The 26337-nt window shown below is 43.7% G+C and overlaps 1 protein-coding gene across 1 annotated transcript; it reads right to left on the bottom strand.

Annotated features, from left to right (window-relative positions):
* Positions 1–924: 924 nt before the first annotated feature.
* Positions 925–25426, bottom strand: LOC123967212 (protein bicaudal D homolog 2-like; the record flags this gene model as incomplete). The annotated part of the gene is made up of 9 exons (XM_046043248.1): positions 925–6602; positions 11658–11809; positions 12328–12876; positions 12974–13177; positions 13310–13567; positions 15160–15400; positions 15492–15706; positions 16221–16373; positions 25214–25426. Coding segments are annotated over 9 exons (2340 nt in total), but the record flags the coding sequence as incomplete, so codon positions are not given.
* Positions 25427–26337: the final 911 nt, after the last annotated feature.

Raw genomic sequence — 26337 nt, 5'->3', positions numbered from 1 at the left:
TACAGAAAAAAAGAGCCAACCCTAAACATGAACAATTTCAGGATCACAATTTAAACATCTACCTACAATAAATTATATATATATATATATATATATATATATATATATATATTCATACATATACACACACACACACACACACACACATATATAATTAATAGTGCTGGGGGTACATCCGATAAAAATAAATTGGGAACCTCAAATAGAAATCATGCAACAGTTTCTGTACCTTAGTAGTATATTCTACTAATATTTTCAGTCTTTGCTGTTGAAGGCTAACCCTTTGCTTCCCATTTCTATATTCATGTAGAGTAATGCACAAGTTTAAGTATGTGAATTGTGCGTGTTTGCACATTCCTTCAAAACCACTTTTGGGCTTTTTGATCAAACAGTACTCTAAATGAACCAGTCTCTTTTGAATACAAGTATGGCTTGTTTTTTCTCCTCCCTTTTAAACAACTGCAACAAAAACTCACTGTAGCATTAATTGTACAGAGCGATGGCCTCCAGAGCCTGGACAGGAAGTGCTGGGTGCACCGAGGGTCAAAAGAAACTGGCTTCGATCAGTGTGTGGCCGTATCTCCAGAAGGCAGGGAGAGTGGAGGAAAGGAAAAGAAATGGGAAATGGAGGAAGGTCGAGGAGGGAGAAGGAGGAGCGAGGTTTAAGCGAGACAGCAGAGAAAAGACAGGGAGAGAGAGAGAGAGAGAGAGGGGCTCGAGGGCAGTGGGTGGAAGTGTTTTTGTGCATTGTGTGAAATGCGATCATGTCCTGGAGCCGCTCAGACAGCTGGGAAGTTACCCTGCCACTTGCTTCCAGCTGGGAACACTCTGAGGAGACACCAGGGCTGCAGAACATATACTCCCCTGTTTAACCCTTCATTTGCTGCTGCCGTGGAGGAGCTATAAATAACATCACTGAAACACTTTGAAACTTAAGTCACATTTATTGATTTTAGCCAGTATGACTACCTTTACACAGACATACCGCCTCTCTACTGGAAAACAAACAAAACACTTTCAAAGGGTTAGTTCAGCAGTAATACATCAGACTTAACTCTTTTCTTTTATTCCCCAATATTTTTAACACCCTGACAAAAGTTTACGTTTGTTTTCAATTCTGTGTAAAGGTCCCATGACTGAAAAACATGCATATGACATTTAGCTGTAATCAATATGCCACTAATCATAATGCACATTATTGATAAGAATACAGTACTGCATGACAATTCAAATAAATACCAACATACAGGTGAAGTCATTATTTCATATAAAGATATCAAACTCTTATTATGGATCAATACTGAAACACAATATGACAATATAAAGTTTGCACAGCTAATTTTATTATCACAATGCTATCGCTTCCAGCAAACAGAAAACTTTGTTCCTTTTTTTAATGTATAACAGTATCTGAATTGCACTTTTTTTAGCTTCTCATCCATATTGGTAACTTTTACGCCTCAACAAACAAGCATTGGCTGTAATGGCACTATTCAAGCTTGTTGATGCTTATTTTGTTTTCTGTTTCCTGAAAACATAATGCTCAAAGATGATGTAGAAAAAAAGAATAAAAAAACAACAAACAAAACTCAAACTGGACAAAAAGAAAGATAAAATGCGCTCTCTGCACATTTTTTCAACAATACTATTGATATCACATTACCTTCACCAAACAATGCTAGAGATACGTAGATGTTTCCAATAGTACACCGATCTACCCCAAAACATTACAGATGCTTGGAGCATTTTGTTCAATAACAGGAGGCCAAAGGGATTTCTTTTGGTTCCCAACGTTTGATAAAAAAACAACAATTTCTTAATACCCCTGAATTTATTGAATGGATCACTGACCTGCAGAATTCAATACAATTTCAGTTTTATTGAGCTAATTTTTAAAACTATCATCTCACTCATGCAGACAGGGGAAAATTCCCTTTGCACTTATTGCTGCTCACAATTTTGAACCCTAAGTCCTTACCTATAAAAAAACGAAAACATAAAATACTTGTACTATGATTCTCCCTTGAAACAATGAAAGGCACTACTGGTCAGAAACGAAGAACTAAACAAAACAAAAAACAAAACCCCGGCACTCAAACGGAGAGCCATGGCCCCGCACTACCTCTTCCTCAGTGACGGCTTGTCTTAATTTCCGAGTCTTGATTCTTTTCAACCTAAACGGTGTACCAAGATTTGGCACGATAAACAAAGAGAGAATGAAACAATTCCAATTTGGAATTTAATCGTTGCACTTGCAGAGAATTCTGAAAGCCAGTGATCCCGTTTCAGTGGAACGCCCTCGGTAAGAAGCTAGGAAAAGCATATCATATCGCTCAAATTTTTCCCAAAACACAACTTACCTATTTGAGTCAGAGCGTTGTCAAGTTTCATCGTGTTATTCTGAACTATTCCTAGGAATAATAAATACATGAAAAAACCCCAGAATTTGATCACCCTGGATTTTTGTATAGAACATGGCAGTAGAACAAACATAAAAGAAAATCAACAGCATAACATATGATGTAACAAAACAATTTAAGAATGATTATTTGATGGATAAATTCTTGAGGATAAAGTCATAATAGTACGTCTGTGGTTTGTGGAGCCTTTACTAGATTAAATAGTTACTTAATTTCAGATGATTCAGGAGGACATATAATCCAATAGTTTTATAACCTATACTGAATTACTCACAAACCATAGTACTACCACGCTTTCCTATAGGTTAATAGTCTGTTATGATCCTATATAATAAAAGTGCACAGATTAAAAAAAAACAAAAAACAAAGATGAACCCAGACAAAAACAGCTTGTTGATGTACATTGAGAAACAACCCCATGTCCTCCGGCTTATCATTGGAGGGTTAGATTAGCCAATCACAAAGAATTTCAATCAGTTCATTGCACCTCTGAGAAATTGGCTTCCAGCAGCAGCACGCAAAAATGAGACCACGTGTCATTCCGCTAGACATCACATGAAAAAGAAATAAGTAGTAAGTAGTTATTTGACTGGAAATCATTGTTTTCATTTAGCATTTTGTCTTTGTCCAAATAGCCTATTAGTGCTAAGTCTTTTCGGCAAACTCAATCAGCAGTGAGAAAGGACCTTGTGCTGGTACTTCGTCATCCGTGCAGAACTACTGCAATTACTGCAAAATGAAGAAACAAAAAAATAAGATCAGCATTAGCATTATTTGTCAATTTAGAGCGACTGTTAACACGGTCAGCAGCGGAGTCCACACAGACAAAAGCTGCGGGCGGCTGTAGTTAGTCCAAGCAAGAGAAGCCATGTTAGGAGCCCTGAGGCAGCCGGTGTTGTCAGGAGCTTTTCTATCATACTGACATGGTCAATATGCTTTTTGAGGAGCTGATGTGAAAGCGCATTCACCAGAAATTATCCTGTGGGTGCAGTTAGGAAGCCAATAACTCACCAGTACCATTACCTTTCATTCATAGGACTGTTGAAGCCATATCCCACCACCCAGGTCAAAGGAGAGGGGTGTTTCTCATATGCCATGCAAGTTAATGAAAAATGGATTGTGTTTTTGACATGCAGGCTTATTATAAATCAGATGGATGCATCATATGTAGTAAAACTTAAAGGTGAAGTGGGAGGAGCCTGCAAGCAGAGGTAGGAGGAGCTTTTTAGGTGGCATGTTGTCATGACACCAGATAAGCCAGACATTGATTTCAAACTAGATGGAGTGAAGTGGGAATTCATCTATGTAGGGAGAGGGGGTTCTAGCACAATCACATCCGGGGCATCTATCTACTGCTCAGTGATTCCACAGAGCCTATACAAGGTGGAGGGGTTAGGTGCTCAACTAATTTGAATCAATGTCCTCTGGTTGACTGAACAACCAGTCTTCAGTTTCTTTTTATATTTCCTCCAACAATTACCAGGAGTTTCTCCCTCAGGAAACCCCTGGACTCATTTCTCCACAGTATCAGAGTTAACTCTTGGCCAGACATCTGGATTTCTTCATCAGCATGTCTGGCTTTCTTATCTCCTCTCTCAGGAGCTGGTTTACAACATCGAGTAGTTCTCCCTCCTCTACTCCCCCAAAAATCTTTTCTCAGTCAGCGCAAATTGATAGAAACAGAATATATCGCACTTGCAAGTTAGGTGAATCTCAAACTTAAAGAGTGATTGACCTCTAAGGAGGTTGTCTTTTTACCTTAATGTGTACGATAGCCTTGTCTCCAAGCTGTGCGCTGTGGCTTATGGATGCACATTCAAGCAGGGTTGACCGCTGATGATATTCCATTTTCAGTGGAATAATTAAGCTCCCTCTCTTTATAGTTGAGAGGAAGGAATACTGTAGTAGGATCCTGCAAGATTATAACCTGGTCATGATCATATTAAGAATATAGAGTTTAATATATAGCTTATTAGTAGTAGAAAATGCATCATTTGATAAATCTTGCAGGATTTCCTCATATCAACCCTGCTTTTGGCATCATAAAGCTAATGTGTAAGCTTTAGCTTTATGCAGTACATGGATTTATTAAACACAAGCCCCACTTATATTTTTTTCCTATTTGCGTAATGCTAGCTTGCAAGGGGTTAAAGCTATTGTGTATACTAAAACATTACGATCGCTTTTTCCTCACACACCAAAAAAAACAAAGAAACAGCAATGAGTGATTCCATTTGCAAAGGTTAAAACATAATACAAACATGAGGGCCACTCGAACGCTCATATACACACACACAGGCAAATATCGGGAACACGTCATACGTGAGGATTACCTGACAAAAAATATTCTGAGGGCAATTTTCCCCACAATTCCTCATTCTAGTTAAAGGGTGAGTGGTGATGCTGGGGGAGCAAGCTGCTGACAATCTAAAAGAGAGAAGGTTGTTATGGTGACAAAACGACTAGAGACGGAAAGAGGAAATTATATGAGGGAAGGATTTTCAGTCACATAACCACACAGAAATTATTTGAGATCACCCTAAGTGAGATGTGGGGGAGAGAAGGAAAAGAGTGATAGCTCAAGGTGGGACACAAGGACAGGGCTTTACGTCAACAGATAGATAAATATATCAAGTGTTTGGGGTCGACAGGCACTTTTGCCGAGTGGTCGGTTGGTTTTGTTTGCAGACTTATTATTCACATGTGGGTGCCTTTTTTGATTTGTGCTCTTCTAGGATTTGCTCCATATTTAAAAAATCACCTTTGATCAAAACTATATTGTATCTCTGTTCACAGTAATCATTATATCCATTTTTAACAGAAGTAGGAACCTGAGGCACCTATGCTGAAGTGCACTTAATTTGGGTGTGGAAATCGATTTGTCAAACTTTCTTTCTCTCTTATTATATGGCTCTGAAAGAATCCATCATAACATAATGGGTCACATGGAATAGCCCTCCTGTATTTCACCAGACACCAAATAACTCCTCTTTTTACAATGTAGAGCCCCCACAACGGAAAAACAGTTAAAAAGCATTTTCAGCTGCAAAGCCATGCGATTCTACTGACCCTATTGTATTGGTGTGCTAGCATCACAGCTTTTAAATTGATCCTGAAATAAACACCTGTGGTGTACAGGTGCTCCTTTTCTGCCCCGACAATTCCATCAGAAAACCAGCAGCCAACCAATGTAGGAGGTTTTGAATTTCTGTGTAAAATAACACTGTGCTCCCCCTACCAAGAAAGCAGAGGGAGATTGCATATTTTAGTAGATTTTTCTTCAAGTTCCTTTTCCTTAAAGAGTGACCTGATTAGACAGTGGGCTGCTGGACACAGGTCAGTCCTGGGAGGACCAGGATGGAGAGGCAGGGGAGAAAAGGGGGCTTTTCTTAAAGGAGCACCAATGCCACCAAGTCCCCACCCCCACAATGTGTTACTGTTACCAGGCAATACACTCAGGGGGCCCGAACAAACAAGCACAAAAGCTGCCACCTTTTACATCATACGTACAGCACCATGACAGGAAAGAATAGACACTCCATAATCCACAAAACCCCCAATATAACCGGGGCCCTATAATCCACATGCCATATATGTCTACTACAGTCCAAACGTCTAGTGCACACTGTACATACATCTGCATTCCCCTAAGCGTTTACACTAGCACACACGAGCAGCCGGTTAGTCACACAGCAGTCCCTAGAGGAGCGCAGGCTGGCCAGGGAGCTAAGCGAGCGAGTGGGGCTCTTTAACACTAAGGCAGGGAGGGATTGGACCGTAGGCCCCCTCCCCTCTGTACACAGCAGTCCGCGCACTTCTCATCCACCTCAGTCGCAGTAGATCTTGTACTTCTCGCTGCAAAACACCACGGGGCCTCCCAGAATGCCAGTGGGCATAGCATTGTTGTGCTCTGGGCGCCCAGAGCCAGAGCAGGTGAGACTCTGACTTACGTGGGGGTTGTTGGAGGCAGTGTTGGCGGCCTTGCTGCGGGTCTTAGTGCGGCCCGAGTTGCCCCCCCGGCGGAATTGCTCGTGGTCGAACTCCAGGTCTTCCAGACGCTGAGTCAGGGCCAGTTTCTGCTGGATGGCCATCCGCAGCAGGGAGTTGAGGGTCTTCTTCTCATCCTCTGCTGCAGCCAGCTGCCTCTGCATCTCATCCAGCTGAGTGACATACTCGTCACAACTGCAAGGGTGACAGAGAGAGAGAGAAAACCGTAAAGTCATGTACATATTTGTTCACCTCAAACAGGAGTTGATGAGTTATAAGCAAGATATTTTTACACCATTATTGGTTTCATGTGTCACACCACAAGGGGGCACTTGAAGTTGCAATAATACCAAATAGTATATACCTTAATGGCGGAAAGAATTAGTTGGCTTCTTGTTATGTTTGCATTAAAAGCTATTGCAAAACTGCATACATGATATGCATACCTGTTTTGCATGTTTGAGATACAGACACCAACGGTGATCAAAGACTACAACAACTGAAACTGAAGCACTTTCATCATGCCCCTCGATCACCGATTACAGAGTGTGTTTTTTTTTTGCCAACACCAGGTGGAGCCATTGATCCATCCGGCACAGCCCTGATCAGACGAGCTGGGGTCCTGCATGACTAACTTATGATTTCATCAGCTATTTCTGTCCCCTACACCAAACTTCACAAACACTTGCAGCACACGTTCACAGCTCATTTTGAGTATTTTGAGCTAATATTTTACAAGATACAGCGACTGTCCACAGCTGCCTTGACTTGGTATGGCATGTCGTAACTGAATACTGCAACATCATCCTGCCCTCCCCGAATAATTACTTAAATGTATGTTTTTTGGGGCTATACGGCTGCTGCTACATGCTATGATTACCATTCATGAGCAGGTTAGATAGCTTACAGCTTCTGCACATTATATGAGGAGTATGTGCGGTAGAAGTTAAGAATAGATCACACACACACACACACACACACACACACACACACACACAGGATGATAGCATTAACCTAAGGGTCACTGAGAAGATCCTTTCTGCGTCACTTGAGGAACCGACTGAGGGGAGTCAGGGGAGAAAAATGAAGACGGAAGAATCCAGTTCATTGCTCCGAGCTGTAGCTATTTACACCTAATCTCCACTTTTCCAGTTGAAGGGAGTCTGCATTATCTCTATTCATCTCTTTCGTCTCTGTGCAAAATGGCACGATATGACGACTGTTTACCTGCCTCTCCATATTACTGGGTGCTGCAGTGCGGCATTATCACCTGTCTCCCTGTGCCCTTGCATGCGTGCACGTGTGTGTGTGTGTCAAAGGCTAGACAGGTATAAAAACTGGGTTACCCAAAGGGATTTTGAGGTGGGGGGTTCATATCGCCATCTGCTGTCGTTGTGCTGCCCTTTAATTTTCATGCTTTTCTCCTTCGCCAAACCTTTTCCCCTTTTCATTACCTTGCTCTCTCATTCATCTCTCTTTCTATCACATCCTCTCTGATCTTGCCCCTCAAGCATTTTCTTTCCTCCGTCGCTTCCGTGCTGCTGTCACTGGCTGTCTGCCCGCATCGCTTTCTCTCTCCCCATTCTGATCGTCCCTATTTTCTGTTTTAGCTGACACTGCAATCTGAGTGACATTGTCCAGTAATGACTGACAACCCTCTTTGAATGGAGGAGTCGGTTATGTCAGTAAGGACCGCCTTATCCTCCGGCAATGCCACACAAAAATATAAACTGACATAATTAAACTGGTAGGTAGCCTCACCCTTCTCCCTTTTCTCTGGCTGGTATTAAAGCATTTACTTTATTTGGGAACTCCCCAACTCTTTTAGACCACAATAACGTAGAAATCCTACTTATGTAATAAGTAATTCATCTGTTGCATGTCAATGTCTGCAAGCGCCAACTGTCATTTTCCCAGTAGGCATGTGAGATCTAATGTTATTGTTTCGTCAGGTAATAGTGGCTGTCCTTACTCTGTCTAGTTACAAGATATGGAGCCTTATTTTTAGAAGCTGCACTGGGAACAAGATGAATGGCCTAAACTAAAAGCTGCAAATAATGTTCTTGTTTTAAGAAAAAGAAGTCTTGAAGGCAAAATTGCAGACCAAAGAATACCAGTAACCGCAGATGTTTTTGCTGTGTGTGGTGCGTGCTGCACGTGGTTGTGTGCCATGTGAACCCTGGCCTTGCCAGACCACCATACAAACATAAACCATGCCCTCCCCTTTTTTGTATGCAGTTTGATTCCCAGTGGGACACACACCCAGACAATAGGGATCAATGCTGCTTCATTAAACCTAGTATGAGATCGGGGTACGACCCGGGAGGGGCTGGTGCGCCTTCAGACGGTTCAGCCACTTTTGCATGGGGGGTTAGAGGGAGTGCCTTTTTCCCGGGAAAAAAAAACAGAGGAGTCTATTCTAGGGACTGGGGGGATACAATAAGGTCCTTTTAGGCATGCTGATGGGATGTGGTGACACAATAGCTGAGGAGGGCCGGGAGGCGACTGCTGGCCCTTTGAGGATGAACAGTTGTAATATTCACATAATTGACACAGAAACACTTTATCTGCATTTTGCTGTGATTAACAGTAAGCAAGGGGCATTTATGGTTGCATAAGGAAACCTCAACTATTGCAGCATTCATGGAGAAATGGTTGAATGCTTCAAAGCACAAAAAGACACACAGCTTCCTCAGCTGGTGTCTTGTCTGGAGCTTGATTGGTCATGGTGGATATCATAGAGAGAGCAAGGAGGAGGGGGCAAGAACAGAATGAAAGGCAGAATGATGGAGAGGATATACAAGTAACAACAGAACAGCAGGATAATTGAGGTTGTAAATTGAAGGAGAAAATGTGACTTGGGCTAATGGTTTGACTGCTGATATGAGCAGGAGCTGAGAGCATGTTGAGGCATGTCTTAGGAATGTTGGAGGCAGCAGCTTACTGTTAACATGACACCAGAGGCTGCAGCTGAAGAGGCACACACAGAAACAGAGGGAGAGGCACGTACAGACACTTGGAAAACATTCAACCATGTGTGTGTCTCAGAACTAAATTCTGAGAGAACGAAATGCACTTCAGTAATCTCAAGTAATTCTGATCTATGAGACATACAGACCGCAACATGAGATCACACAAAGGCTCCACAAAAACCTACACATTCCACCCACTCCACTCCATCTTTCTTCCCCTTTGTTAAAGACCACACATTTGTATCGGAGAGTTTTCCACATCTCAGAAATCCACCTTTACAGACTCTGTCAGAGTGGTGATTACGGTGGAGAAAAAAAAAATATATTTGTGCTCTGTGTCAAATTTGGCTCCTGTAGTGGGCTTTAACTGAATGCCTGCCCTCTTCCTCTCTTTCTTTTCCTGACCAGAGAACCACGTGTTTGGCAGTGAGAAAGGACGGAAGGGGGGGACAGGGATACAAAGGGGGGGGGGGGGGGGGGGGGGGGGGAGTGTGGGAAACCTTGCTCAGGCGAGTCCCCCAGCCTCTCAAAGAGTCCCCTGACCCTACTCTGCACCATATAGGACAGGATTTACATACCAATACATGAATCCTATAATCAGACAGAATGTAATTCATGCATAGGCACCAGAACAGTGACAGACTAGTGGGACTGGAGCCTCAAGATTATCATCCTCGGGGGAGGTGCTTTGTGCACAAGGAGGAAAACACAAGCGTTGATGCAGGCGGTAAACAGCAAGCTGTAATGTGTTATATTATTATATTATATATTATTATATTATAATATATTATTCCTCTCCAGCAAAAGAGGCTTAAAGACACAGACACTTCCCAATGGCTCTGCTTCTTCACAGCAAATATGATCTCACACTATCCCTGTACTGCTGTAACAATTATGGGCCCTTAGGGAGTAAAAAGAAAAGTCAAGATCTGGTTCACTCTTGGCCCTGGTTGCCTTTGGTCCAAATAATTTAGCCTCACCTACATCCTCTAACCATCTGGCTCTGCAGTGCGCCAAAACCCATGACAACACACACTCTTACATTTGCAGACGGTGGAGTTCTCTTCCTGTTACTAATTGATTAGACACTGCAGGTATATGGAGTTACTTCAGCAAGCACACTTGAGGGATGGGTATTGAATTACTGCATGGGTAAGATGTGGGGGGGGGCTGAGCTGCCCACACATTCCCTGCAGCCTCTATCACCTTCGTTCTATTATACTGTCTGTCCCCCACCCTCCACTTCTACCTGTCCTCCCTCTGCACAGCTTGAGCTTTGCTGTGGATTGCGGAGGAGTCTTAAGTGCAGAAGGAAAGACTGTCTCTGCATGTCAGCGCAGCCATCTGGACCAGAGCTTATATTTACGGTACAAGTGCGCATCAACATCTTAAAGAAAAAGAGGAGAAGCAACTCAAAAGGTGAGTTGTGCATTCACTGTGGAATCACTTGGATCAAGTCTAAAAAGACGTACAAGTGCCTATACAAGTGCACGAGCACTCATTTTCTTACCTTTCTCAACATGCACACAAATAAATATACAAACAAGCAGCATGTGTGCACTTAGTCTACTATGTGCTGAGGGGTGAATGTGTAATCCAGACCAAGATGAGGTGGGATTATGCGCAAAACCTTTGACCGGCTTCTTTTTGGAATCAGAAAGGATTAGTGAGTGTGTCGGCCCCTCTGATACACACATAGGCACACACACACACACACACACATACACACTAAGTCACTGATGAAAACACTACTTAAGTGACATATTTAAATGATACCCAGATTAAATACCTTCTGTGCTCTATAGTCCGGATCAATGCTAGTATCCCTTCCTGACCGTGATTCTCAAAAAAAAAAAACCAATATCCACCTTAAATATGTCACATTACAATAATACGCCAGAGACATAGCCAACATGTTGTTAACACGGATTATGATGATAACCTTATATTTAGCTTACCTGATTATATTGTATATGGTGCACAGAGTAGTAGCAGTAGCTTTAAGAATAGCACACATCTGATGTGTTACTGCTGACTCTTCAAGCTAATCTACAGCAGCACCACATGCTGGCACTGTTTGCAAATCATGCCATACCAAATGGGTAAACAAGACAGCTGATGTGACAATTACCTCTGGAAATAGAAAGTGGGCTACGTTTTGTGAGGTTACGGTATGTCAGATAAGTGCTTTTGTGCTTGATATAAGTCTTGGAAGGCGGGATGAGTGACACATATTTTTCAGTGATGTCCACTGGGCAGAAGGTGGCATGTTTCTCACCGTGTGGCGAACATGGCCCGGAGAGAGGAGAAGGTGGCGGCGTCTTCCTTTAGGGCTTTGAGCTCATTCCTCAGTTTCATCATGGTCTCGGTCACCATGGCCTTTTCGTTCTCGTACTTGCTCTTCAGATTGGCCAGAGCAACTTCAGCTGTCTGTGGGTGGACGAGAAGAACAAAAGGGTCAGAGCAGCTGGAAAGCGCCGGGGGTGTATTTCCTGTTGCAAGTCTGTTAATGTGGACCATATGACCTATTTTTTTTACCCCAAGTCATTGAGGCCCAGTAGCCTGTAGTTGCTATTGTTAGTTGCTGGTTTAAAAACCATAGTTGTGTGGTTTATGAGGGGCTTTCATGTCTGTGTTCCAATGGTCACTGAGTAACCACACACACACACACACACACACACACACTTTAAAGGGCTACCAGAGCAACTGCTTACACACTGTTCTCTCATCCCAACCACACAGATACTCTGGACAGCTGACTCCACCAGTGTTTGTTATTGATCTTTTCTGCAACGCATTTGTTGCAACAGCTGAATTGACCTGAAATAGCTGACACCCTCTTCTTCTGATTCTGTCTTTCAAGGAAAACTGACAAATGTTTGGGAGTGGCACCCAGTTAGTTAAACAGACATTCTAAGCATATAAAAGACAAAAACAAATTAACCAACCTGCTTGTTGGCCTTTAGGACAGTCCTCAGGGTTGCAATCTGTTCCCTCTTGGTGCTGAGCAGGGATTTCAGTTTGAGGATCTCCTGCATGCAGGCTTCCTTGTCCTTGTCGGCCACAGTGCCTAGCTCCAGGGAGGCCACCCTCTGGCGCGACAGCTCTGTGGTGCGGTCCACAGCCAGCTGCAGGTGCTTGATCTGGTCCCTGATGATGGCCACCAGATTGTAGATGTTCATGGGCTCGCGGCGGTGGTCAGACACAGGAGAAGGCAGTGAAGAGACTGGTGAAGGTGCTCCGTCGCTTAGGTCGTTCTTACCAGGCTCCGGGAAGAGGCCCTTGGTGAGCAAAATGGGAGAGCGCCGGCCACGGCCCTCTGGGCTACTCCGACCGCCCTTGCCCTCCTTGTAGAAGTCAAGCATGACGCGGTTGGGGGTCTCGTTGTTGCACATGCAGACGTGGTTGTAGAGGGTGGCCAGTTCTTCACTGAAGGTGACTAGCTCGTCCTGTGCCACACTCAGACTGCCCTGGGACTCGCCTGCCACGTCGCTTAACTGAGGACACAGAGAGAAATGCGTCAGTTAGTAAAATGTATTAAAAACACCATATCAACCATTTATCAGAATGTTAATATAAAGAGCAACATCTCACTTTGCGTAGCTCCTTTTCTAGCTTAGCCTTCTCTTCTCTATCTGAATGACTTGTCTTCTCCAGAGTTGCCAGCTTGTCTCCCAGCGTTCTGACATCGTTCTCCAGACGGCTGCGCTCCTCTTCGTAACGTGACTGACAGGCCTGGTATTCGGTCTTCAGAGTCTTCAGTTCCTCCTTCAGCTCTCCCGCCTCAGACACAGCAACCTAGCAAAGCAAGATCAATAATTGAGAATATAGAAAAGCTGAGTATAAATGATGACAATATGTATTGTAAGACAGGTTCTCTTTTTGTCCTGTCCACCCTTAATTACAAGATTACCTTGTATTACAAATTACCTTGTACTTGCACTCCAGAATCTCAGGTCCATTGATGTCCACCTCGTAGTAGTCTCCGTCTTCATGGCTATCGCGTTCTTTCTCATTGTCCAAGGCAGACTGGCGCTCCTTGCTGGCCTGGAGCTTGCGGATGGCGTTAAGGTTCTCAGTGAGGCGGTTGACTTTCTCCTGATGATCTGACAGAGCACCGTTAGCCTGCTCCAGCTGTTTCTGGGAGTCCTGCAGGGTGGACAGCAAGTTGACCTTCTCACGCTCCATCTGAGTAGAGAGGCATAAAGAGCAATGCGACGTGAGGTCATCATACTGTATGTCTGTAATCACATTTTCATTTCTTGGTTACTTGGTGATGTGACCGATTCCTGCTTTGAAAAGGGATCATCTTAAATAAGTGGATTATCTGTCATGTGGAACCCCTGCCCACTATCAGGCTTGTGTTACCAAGGTATGCGAGGCTCATTGCCCAGTAGCTCGGCATCAGAGTCAGGATGACCTTGACAATTTACTGGATTGGGTTCAGCTCAGCGCTGGGCGGGTTGTCTTACACACATGCACACAGTTGCGCTGATATAAGCACTGAGCTATTTCAGAAGCTGATCTGTAAATAATACAAGTATCACGGTCATGCTCACCTGCTTACAATTTTTATTAGTGTAGAATGTATAACTTTAAAAAGAGAGAAATTTTGAAGGTGGCTTGCCATGTTGAGTAACAGTCTACTTAACATTCCTCTATATCACATATCAAAATACAAAGAATGAAAGCATGAAACTATCAGATAAAAAAAACTGCATAATTTAAGTAAGTCAATGCTCACACTGATGCTCTCACATATTTACATACCACATTACTTGTATTACACATACAACATAACTTAAATTTGGAAGGGGGGTTGTAGGCAGCTAACACAAACACTGCCAATCATACTCCTGCAGAATCCATATTGGATGTTGCTATAAATTGCCAGAGACTAATAGGGTGATAGCCGAGGAGGGGATGTCTGGGATTGATCATTGAATACTTAATCAATAGAATGAGATACGGTAGGAGAGCAAAAGTGGACATAAATCCCTAGAGGGTCCTTTTTGTTTCCTCTTCTCCGATTCCTGCCTGGAATCTGTGGAATGACCTGGCAGGATGCTTCAGCAGGCAGTACGACGTACCGCTGTGTTGTATCAAACACAGCGCTTTGTCACAGACCGCCACATTTCCCACAATGGGCAGGTTGAGAACCAGAACAGTGCCCATAGCAGGGCGGTATTGAGGTAACTTGTAGTTCACACATTAATCTAGCAACTGTGTTTATGATTGATAAAAAAATCCTTAATCCCATAGACTTCAAAACAATCATTATCCACAGGTTCCCAGTCCGTTCTGGTAACCATGGTGCCCAATCAGGCTTGGCCCTGGACTCATGGGGTGATGAGCAAGCAGATGGCAGGTTCACTGGTGCCACCACCCGCTGCCTCGCAGCCCAGCGGAGCCTGAAGGGTGTGTGCGTCTCCCTGGATTAACTCTGCTAGAATGGGATTTAGATCCCTGCAGCCTCCTGGGTCAGGATCAGACACACCTCCAACCTACTCAAATACATAGTCCTGCTGTCTTGAGTTATTTTGTGGTAAGTACTGCCAATCAAGTTTGTTTGGATGACAACACAGTATTTTCAAGGTTTGATAAATCATATTAAAGACGAAGACATCTCACCAATATATCAAGGAAAATCTAAAGGAGCCTGCTATGGACTCTCCTCAATGAATAAAACTATAGTGTTATTATTCACTAAAACTGGTCTTTTCTTTTACTAATAATGGACAAACTATGTTTTTCGCCTCCCGAGGTGGTAAAGAACAAACCTGCATTAGCTGCTGTTTGAGCTTCTGGATCTCTGAGATGTTAAGTTCGCTCAGCAGGTCATCCACAAGGCTGGGTGCAGGGTGGAACAGCTCTTCCTTCTTCGGCGTGGAGATGCAGTTGTCGTAGGTGATGGCGTTGGCCAGTTTGGTGAAGCCATTTTCGTATCCTTGGAGAGCCTCGTCGTTGTTAGGTTCGGCATCGTCACTGAACTTGAGACCATCCAGAGAAATGCTAAGAGGGCTGAGGGACAAAAGGTGGGAACAGCGTGTGAGTTAGCATTCTTTCCAGTATATGGTGTGGCCTGTGAGTACCTGGTTTGTGTTCTTTTTACCTGTGATACAGAGTGTCCCCAATGCTCATGTAGTGGGAGAGCTCTTTCCTCAGGGAAGCTTTCAGCTCACGCTCAGTCTTGATGGTCTCTAGGGCCTCACCTAGCTGACGCTCAGCGATCTCTTTCAGTCGGATGGCATCCTCCAGCTGGCTGTTAAGGAACTGAGTATCCTCCTCTAGACGACGGATCTCATGCTTCAAACCCTCAAACTCCACCTGGGCAAGGAAGCAGAGGGAACACCTTTAATGAGTTCCGCACTCACAGAGAAATAAATAGAACTAGATGCAGCAGTCTTTGCAGCAGTGTTACGATATCTGATGTGATGAAGCAAAGCTGTTAAACACTTGTATAACCAGAGAGCAGCTCTAGGCATTTGAAAAAACGAAGGCAGCTGCTTATCTCTTTGCTGTATCAGGGGGTGCTTTTATTATCTTAATTAAATCTGAATATTAAAAGTGCCTGTGCTTTTTGGGAGTGTAATCAGTGCAAAAAAGAGACTGAAAGCTGATTTGCGAGAGGTGGTATAGTACTGGTGCCTGAAACTACCAGTTTAATTAAGCCTAACTAACAAGACTGCATGATGATACCCAGCCAAAGCAATTTACCATGAAGGGAATGTTCTACCCTTTATTCATACTCTTATTCTCTTCTTATTTTTAAGCTACAACCCCACTACTCTCACTGATTCAAACTTTGCACATGTAGAGCTTAGTATGGCTCCATCCTCACCTGGCTCTGCTTGAGCATGGAGACCTGCTTCTGCAGCGAGATGTTCTCCTCCTCCAGCTCAGTGTAGTCCTGCAGCAGACGAGCCTCGAGGAACTTGTACTCCTTGATGTCATCACGCAGCTGATTCCTCTGGAGCTCCACCATCTGGCTGTTCTGAAAGGGCCAAACAAGGTATAGACAGAGGGAAAGGAGGAAGAGCTGTCAATGACCACTATTTCAATCTTGTTTGACTGTGGGAGAGACGCTGATTGATTGGATGTTGTGGCTTTAGTGTAACGTTTTGTGTCACACTGGCTCGTTAACACCTAAATCTTGCTAGATAAGACCGGGCTCCCATCTGGCCAAACACATCGTGTGTGTGTGCTTGGTGTGTGCCTCACGGTGTTTGAGAAGAAGGTGCCAGGTGTCCCTCCGGGCAGTGGGCCACAAGTGTGCCCGCCTGCCAGCTCTGATGGCACCAAGAGTCAAGAGACTGGCCTACTTATCTCTCTCATGGTGACAGGCACTGAGTGGCCAGGAAGCACTGGAATGGACAAATTTTCTAAAAGAGTTATTAGGCTTGGTTCTCTGGATATTAATAACTCATCAGCACTGTAAAAATCAGTTGCTGTGTAAAAAGTGTCTGAATTTCAGTTGGAATTCAAAAATGAAAACAAGAAACACTTTGTTCTCCTGGCAGTTGTTACAAGTTAGTACTAGTGTTTGCAATTATCTGTAGAGCTGGCTCTCTCCTGCTGCTCAGGAAAGGCATCAATAATTATACAAAGGTTAGAGAGGTAAGATACATGCCCTTCCCCCACTTGAAGACACTGACACAAACTGAAAGCCAGAAGGATCCCTACTGCCACCTGTCTCCCTACCTCCCTACCTGTTTAACCCTCCATCCTCTCCTTTCAAAATTTGCCACTGTCCTCCCTCCCTTGCTGACTGGCCCATCCCAAAACACAAGATCCCCACAGGACATCTGGGTAGGGGACACCTTAGCTGGCAGCTCTTAGAGAAATAACAGATAAAAGCTCTGAAGTAAGGGGATACTTACTGAAGGAGGGTGGGCCTCAACGTCTTTGAACTAAATAAACGAACATGCACATACGTGTATGTAATGTGAGGGGTGGGGGGCTGCTTGAATGTTCGTGTGTGTGAGAGAGAGAGAGAGAGAGAGAGAGAGAGAGAGAGAGAGAGAGAGAGAGAGAGAGAGAGAGAGAGAGAGAGAGAGAGAGAGAGAGAGAGAGCGCGCGCGCACTAGTGTTGTTACCTCCTGAGCAGGTGCTGAACGTGTATATTTACGTGTGTGAGACAGTAAGAGAAGAATAGCAGTCAGTGTCTGGTGTCATGGTTAGGATTTGCATGTGTGTGTGTGTCTGATGCATGTCTTTCTCTCAGGAGAGTTGGCAGAGATAACCTAATACCAAGAGAGACAATTAGCCTCCCAATACCTTTCCAGGTGGCCCCTTCCTCTCACACTGTCACCATGTGGTCACGTCACAATCCCTGCTCTTGGATCACTTCAACGACTACAGGAAGTCAGTCCTATATCACCACAGCCTTGCGACTGAATCCACAGCAGTAACATAGTGCATGAAATAAGAGTGGGTAATAAGATGGGTGGTGACAGTTAGTTAGCAACACCTTTTAGTAACTAGAAAATCATTGGTTTGACAGTGGAGTGCTCAGACCCGATTAAAAAGCAATTCCCCAGTCCCACACTATATAAAATATCTAATGTGACTGAAGGGACTATCACGCAACAAAAAACTTTTGTTTTTGTTACTCATTGTAATTTGAATTTATTTGCTTATTTGGAGAAGCATTCACTGACAAAAATGATGTTAAATCTCCACTGATGTGTACACGCTCCTCGTTTGCTCTGTGTAATAATTAATCACTATGTGCAGAGCTGAGCTGAGGCTGACGTTTGAAGGTGCATTAATATTCATCGGAGTTTTGCGCATGTCTAATGAGCGTGGGTGTTTGCTGTGCAAAAGCCCTGATGTTGGTGCATTACTGCATTAATGCATAAGCTTACAATACAGATCGGTCCTACCACTAAGCCTCCATCCAGAGGTCCTGACTGAAGAGAAACTGAATTAAAGCAAAAATGAAAAAAAAAAATAAGAGCTGTAATCAGTCAACCCATTTGTAGATTCTCTTGTAGCATAACATGTAGACAATTATTTCATAAAGACCTTCATCAAAATCATCCCATCGCTGCAGTAATCTCTTGTTTTTAACAAAGCTGCGCCAGCTGGATGTTCAGGTCTTTTCCAGGACAGGGTATTGCACCTCAGCTGGAGGGTCGTTGCTGTTTGGTCCCGATGAATACAGAACACCACTGAATCTGATTAAGGTCCTCCTCCAATCTGATTACAATGCATACAAGGCCCTTGACCTTTCAACTTGCTTCCACATCCTCTGCTACCCTGAACCCCAATGTGGGGGGTTTACATTACCCTGCTGCCTGACAGAATTTGATTTGAGTAAAAGTCAAGGTTTGCAGTGACTATTCCCATCCCTGTGTGAATAACATGTAATCATACAAGGAGCACACGTCTCTCCTGGGAATATTTGTCACACATTTAGATTCTGACAATCTGTCTTTGTGTGTTTTGGGGGGGTTCTGGTGAGAGCCCGGGGTGTGATATCTTGACGGCGCCACCAATAGAAAGCTTGTCAGGGCGAAGCCTTCATTTACCACAGGCTTATGTGTGGTAAGTGATCACCCCCTGCCTGCTGTCACTACAGGTGATGTCTGGACAGCTGCGTGAATACGCCCACACCCCACACACATACAGACAAATGTATCACTTCCTTGCAATGTGGGTGGCAATAAAAACACAAAGGTGCACAGCCATACCATAAACCTACAGGATAGGCATGATGTTTAAAAAACATAGTGAGGACCAGGGCATGCGTGTGTATATTCATGATAAAGCAATAGTTTTGCTCTAATGAACCGTCTCTGGTTCATCGTGCTGCACTGTATTGACTCTTTCACTTTCAACTCTGAAGCTTTCTTCTTCACCATTAAACTGCTTTTGACAGCACAGTGGAGCTGAGCCTGCTTAAATCTCACTAAAGCTCTGAGTAATTGCTCAATGTGTTTGAGCCGCTATAACCTCTACTTCTATGGGAAATAGCTCCATCACACAGCAAGCCACGGTGGCAAAGTTTCAGGCTTGACAAAACTGTAGATTAGGAATGTTTTAATGCTTTGTTAAAGACCCTGCTCTGCTCTTAATAACTCTAGAGAAGCCAGCTTGCATTTCTGCAAAATCCATATTTACTAGCTTCTTACCCACTGGTTTTGTTTAGGTCTGAAACGATTCAATCGATAAAATCGATTCATAAAATGCTTCGACACAAATTCTTTGCATTGATGCTTCGTTTAATCCATACAACTGTACAGGACAGTGTTTCGCACGGACATTTATTACTGTCGCACATCGTGCTTACGCTGTGAACACGACGTGATTATATTGGAGCTGTTTGCAAAGTGGAGGAAGAGAGAGAAAATAGCGAGGGACAAAGAAGAAAGTGTGGAGAAGAAAATATGGGATTATTTCAAGCTAAAGAAAACAACTCTGTAATGTTACCGCCCGTCCACCGTAAAACGAAACTTATGTCGCCTCGGCAACAGCACGACGGCAGCTGATCAGAAAGCAGCCGGTGTTCTGCCAGCGGACCACAGACAAGGTAACAGTAACAGCAACTTTAGGATTTAACTGAAATCATTGATTGATTGTTGAGCTGAAGCCAAAGTAAGCTGCAGTCCTCAGCTGAAAATGTGCACACGTGTTTGTTGTTCTCCTTTTTGGGCCGTGAGTTGTAACCTCACAGTCAGGAGTTAACAGGGTGTCGGGGAGCTGCACCTTTTAACTCACCTCCTGCCCCCCGCCAAGCAAAAGTACTTCTTAAATGATGCATCGATGAATCGTTGAAATAAGCTATAGAAGCTTCGAATACTAAAATCATCGTTAGCTGCAGCCCAGGTTTGGTTTCCTTGAAAGTGCTGCCTAGCCTCCCAGATGGCACAAGACTGTATTATTCATATAATAGCACAGACAGGCTCAATATAAATATATATATTTCATTGTCTTTCTGCCTTTCTGTCTTGCATTCTCAGTTCACTGACCTCCATTTCACTCTCCATCCTGCTGACTTTGCACTTCAGTAAAGATTTTTGACTATTCCTACAAAGTGCAGAGGGATTCCCAGATGGTATGGCACCATGTACAGGTCAATACGGCTTTTTTCCCCTCTTTCTAACACCACAGACATCCATTTCTTTAGTTATCCATCATATCTATCTATCAGACGTGAACCGGGACAGCCATGTTCACTTCTGCTTGTAGATCTCTAGTGATATTGTGCTCCAGAGAGCACTTTTGAAAAAAACTTTATCCGTCCTGTAGGCTCTGCAGCACGTCAAGGTCACGTCAGTCCGAGTTAAATCTGACTCTGCCAAGCTGAGCCCATGCCAGAATTACCTTCCGGAGATATGATAAATGAATCACAGACGCAGTACAGCTCAACCCCCCAGTATTGCTTTAGACAGAGCAAAGGAATAATGAAGCTCAGGGGCCTATTGCTACTGTCAGAGTCGAGAATGTGGGTGAAAGAAGATCTGCTTTTATCGTCCTCTTTGCTGCAAGCAGTTGTCATTCTATTCAGCCCAGACTCCATTATAGAGAGAAAACACAGTCGAGGTCGCACTTTTCAATGAGACAATTAAAAAGTAAATAGAGAAAGGAACTTTGTGAGTGCGTGGCTGACAGTACATTGCCCAGTGTGTGACTGTTGAGAAGCCCACAGGGTGAAAGTGTCTCTGCAGGCACTTAACAGTGAATAACTGATTTTGAGGTCATTTGGATGAGAGGGGAGAAATGTACACGTGAGCATGTTTGCACCCATTAGTCTAAGTGAATGTGTAGGCCTGTTTGTATGTGCGCTGTTGATTTATTAGGATCCATTGATCAGGCATGGAAAACCTCTTTGGTGCTGTGAGCCAGGGGCTTAAATCAAGAATGACACACTTTCAGTGCTTCTTTAAAGCTGATACCATAACACAAACATTATTAAGGATCAATGGCAAATCTTCTAAAAGTATTTTAGAGACGCACTCCTCTTAGGGGCTAAAAATACCTATCAATTTGTGAGACATTCGGCGCATGGCGCAGTTAGCCGAAGTGGGAGCGAGATTAGGCGAGGTTGGGTGCTGTGGCCAGAACATCTGGAGGCTTTAGAGTAGGTTATATGTCACCCATGACAGCAGTAGTAGCAATGGCTGGTGCAAATATGGAAACTGAAGAGGCATGTCTTTTTTCCCCCCACACCTCTTCTCTCCCTCTACTCACTAATCCCCCCCCCCCCAGGCAGTCAACATCCACACCCCAGAGTCTTCTTACATTAGCCTCACGTCAGACAATAATAACAGGGAACAAAGAGCATACCTCCTTGGATCTCTCCACCAGTCAATTTTGACCTTTCAATAATCAAGGTGACAACTGGAATTCTGCTCTCGTGTCCATCTGCTCCACTATTCTGCCACTCAAAACCTACCCAATTTCTTCTAATTGCAACAACAAAGGCCTTCCTCGCAGTGAGCTTAAACTTCTGCCCTCGCACGTCCTTTTAAACTCATCCCATCAAGGCTGATACCTCCCTCTCTCAATCCCCCACTTCTCTGACAGGTGTTTAGCATTAGAATGGGTTCTACGTTTACATGTTAAACATAGCCACAAAACCATAATTTTGTGTGTCTGTGAGGGAAAAATGGTAAGAGCAAATGAATTATTTCAGGAGGACAGTTGTTCCTAAATGGAGGGGAGACAACAGTTACTGCGTCAATACAGCATCCAAAGTGATGCAAATGTAGAAAAAAGAGGTACAGCAAGCAATCGTGTGGGGATGCTGAGGTGGACACACATTAGATTTTTTGTGAGTGTGAATAGAGAGCAGACTGAACTGCACTAAGAAAGATTTCTCAGCGTTTTTATCTTAGGCTCTGCTTGATAATTTTCCCATTCTGTAAGGATAATGGCAGCCATCACTAGGCACATTCCTCTCAAGACATGAGATTGAATTTAATGAAGTCATGCCTATTAGAGCGCGCCTCCTTACAACGTTACTGGCTCTTTGTGGAGGTTTAATCCTGTAGTCTGCACTGTAGCAGTGAAATAGGTCTTATCGGTGCTTGGGGCGAACATTCGAGTCTTTGGCATGAGAGACTGCCTGGGAGGTTTAAATGTGACGGAAGTATCTGGATGAAATGCTGTAACTAAATGGTTGTGAATGGACTGGCCTGTGCAGAAACAAAAGCCATTTTACACTGAGTGAAGCTTCCAGATCTGTTGAATGTTAGAATGATGACGTTGTCTAGTGACTGATTTGTGAACCACACATAGTCAAATTACATTTTGTAAGCCTTTTCTCAAGCCTTCTTTCAACTGTACTGATGCCACGAAAGCTAACATCCCAAATACATCTTAACTTTACAGAGGAAACTTGTAGGCAACAGTTTCAACTGTCAGTTGCATTCCATGACAAAATTAAGTTATTCAATCATCCTCCTGACTCAATAGGACTAGCCGTCCCAGAACCCCCCCCCACGCTCTCGCCCTGACTAAGCTATTGGGCTAATTTGAAACCCAGGAGACAAAGGCCTCTTTCAGTCTTGTCAGTCTGGTCACAATGCCAGCCTCAGTGCCCAGGCTCCCTCCATTTGCCTGCCACACACACTCCTCTTAGTACCCACAGAAGTACCATTAGAAGGGTGTCATTATCTCCCATACATGGGGCAATTTACACTCCAGCCCCTTTTATCTAGCCAATTAGAGCTGGCTGGGGCCCATGGCACCAGGAATAGGAATATAATAGGAATGGCACCTGCAGAAAGGCCATCATGCAGGCCACCAGTGCAACACCAGTGTCACCAAAGCTGCAGATTAGATATTCAGCAAACACTGTATTTTATGATAAATACATAAGTAAACCACCCTAGGTGGAGGATTTATGAGGTATGTCTTTGTAGAAAGTAATCATGTTTAAGTTGACTCAGGGAGTAAAGTTTTATACAGGGGAACCCATGTTCTGTTTCAAAAACACGCCTGGAGACACATCTGGCTTCCATAATGCCCAACTTATACCAACTCAGATGCAGAGCTGAGCAGCAGCTGACCTAATTATAGTGGAATTTGGAGCTTTCCGGAACTTAAGTTGTTGTGAGGGACATGCCATTTTTAAGTCTTCTTTACTAATCTGAGTAAGAAATGCTGCTAACATCTGTCTCAAGCAGTGACTCACAGAAAAAAAGCAGTGTAACTTGCAGCCGTCTGCCAAAGACTCACTCAGGAAGGGAGCCCCTTTTTAACCCCTCCCTGTCACAATTACACTGGTACAACTTGACCTGCACAACAGTGGATCAGCTAAATCTGCTGTGAAAAGATTTCCAAGATGGGTTTAACTACCAGCACGGGAAGAATGGAGAGACCAGAAAAATATGTGATGTACCGAGCTAGAGCTAAGTGTCAAATAAATCAAGCTTAATTAGTAGTCTGTTCCTTCTCTCCTAATATAGGCAAACCCTAAAACAAGCTGCTACTTTAAACCCCCCTCTTTATCATTCTAGTGAGAGGCTTCCTCTGCCCTCCTGTCATCGCTTTCTATCCCTTTATGTCTCCCTGTCTCTGTGTCAAACAGGCATCCTCAAAGCTTCCTACATCTCTCAGTCAGTGTGATTTCAACCTGTACCGCTCTCCCGTTAATTCAATCTCCTGATCATCACACAACATCACACAAGCATGGCCATGGGCAAAGACAAAATCCACACTCTGCACTCACTGCACTGTCTCTTCGAATGAGGTCAATTAGCCGTGAGTATATGTAAATAGAAGCAGTGAAGAGGTCAGACATTGTCCAAAGTAGGGCGCAGACAATAAAGATTCATATTATGATAGTTTGGGAAGCTTAAGAGAGTAGGGTATGAAATTGTTCACTGGAATGTGTAAAGGTTATGCTCCGATTTAGAGAAATGGCTTGGTCATGCTTCTGCAAAACAGATTTCGGTTGATAGAAGGCTGGTCTTGTCTGAGGTGAGTTTCTATGATGACGCATGTCACTAATGCCACAGCTGGGGCAACAGGTTAGGCACCATTGTCATGCAACGGTTCACACAAATTTAAGATATTAATTTATTAATTATTCATGTAGGATCATGCCATATTTGTAACAGAGCATGCTTCCCATGGCCTCAGTGTTTTTCTTCTTTCTGTAATTATAACTCCACCCTGCATGAGAACGGGTGGAGGACATCACGGCAGGCTTCAACCAGCCTAGTCTCTGTCCTACAGTTATTACAGTCTCATTAGTCTCATCTTAGCAAGTCCAAAACACACCAGTCATTGACTGTGCAATCACACCCAAAGTAATAATGACTTGCACAGCAATACTGAAAGTATCAGAGTCTGCAGTGATTTTGCAGCACTCCATCTTGCCCTACAGACTTTGGACCGGAGGACAACTCTGGAACTCTATTCTTTGCACCCAATAAAAAGTAAAAAGCTGTATGCCCCCAGCTTCCTCCTGGGCTATACAACACAGGGTTTGAAATTGATCAGTGATGAATATTTGTTGCTATATATGCATATATATATATAATATGCGCATTCTACAGCTTCAGACAGATAAATAGCATCAGACGATAGTATCAATAAACACTGTTGTTCTCAAAGGAGAGCAGACACAACTCTGCTTCAACTTAGAAGAGAGTTCACATTCAAAGTATTGACGTAGGGAAAAGACCACCAGAATACAGTGTCTTCAGATGAACAGTAATACTCTTTGAAGTGACTTCACCCAGTCAAACATCATATGTGCAGCGTGTGATAGTAGCATCCTAAGATACATATCCAGCTGACCGAATTGAATAGATTAAAGTGTAACCCCTTCCAGGTATGATTCTGTTATAATTCTGGTTGTGTTTCCGCCACTCTTACCTCTCTCATCTCTTGGGTGATGCTGTTCAGGCGTTCATTCTCAGACTGGGTATTGGTGAGGATGTTGCGTGTCTGGCGGAGCTCAGTCTGCAGCTCCAGGACCCTCTGCTCATAGTAGGCCTCCTTACAGGCTGACTCCTGGATAAGAGACTCCTCGCGGCTCTCCCCATCCGCTGCCACCTTCCTGTGGTTGGAGTAGGCTTGTCCAAAGGCCTGGAGATACAGTAAAGGAGGAAAAGAGCTCTTGGTTAGAAGCTATAGTGTTAGAAAATATGGGATGATTTGTTGCTAATACTATTTAGCAATATAATTTTAAATATCAGGATCGTCACAGTTTGCTTTATGATTCAGCCATTTTACAGTGGAACTAATCTCTTCCACTGTGGTTTAGCTGAGGACTGGGGCTCAAAAACCTCCCAAAATACTGCCGTTGCCCCGTAGAGATAATCAGTTAGGCTCCATCTGGACTGCATCATCCCGTCTTCCCCCTTGTTCCCCCATCTCTCCCTCCCCTACCCGCAGGACGCTGGCCTCCCCTGCACGTGCTCCGCAGTGACTCCACAGATGGAAAAACCAAACAGGAAAAGTAGAGCAAATGGACTAGTGTCTGGGAGATCATGAGAAGCCTGTATTCTAATGCTCTTAATACCTTAGGGGATCATAGTAGAGTACGGGAAGGTCAGCAGATATTATTTGATTTTTACGGATTGCCTGAGGGGGATGAAGTTTATGAAGATTAAATAACTATGGAAGATATATAAGCTAAGGCTTCTACCTTCTATAGGGGGATATTGTCCGTTGAAAGGCTGAGAACAGTCATGTAGTTTGACTGTGCAATATAAAAGACTGCTCCACTATTATTGGTGCCGCCTTAATTTTAGCCTTAATTTGATAATGGCCTGTAAAAAGCAAAATATGAACATCGAGACAGACAGAAATCTTACTGCAGCAGTATGTAGGTTAGGCTACTCTCTCCCTTCTCAACATAATCATCCTTCTGATTACAGATTTAATTTCCAATCCTGTAACCACCAGTGATCTGATTCTCATCTAGCCTCACAGCTCGAGTGCAGGCAGTAATCTGAAATCACCTGAGGCGCTGAATCTGACCTTGTTTGCAGCTG

This window comes from Micropterus dolomieu, unplaced genomic scaffold (genome assembly GCF_021292245.1).
Source record: "Micropterus dolomieu isolate WLL.071019.BEF.003 ecotype Adirondacks unplaced genomic scaffold, ASM2129224v1 scaffold_150, whole genome shotgun sequence".
Classification (NCBI taxonomy): Eukaryota; Metazoa; Chordata; class Actinopteri; order Centrarchiformes; family Centrarchidae; genus Micropterus; species Micropterus dolomieu.
Note: the sequence above shows the minus strand (reverse complement) of the source record. Positions and strands in the feature narration are given on the sequence as shown.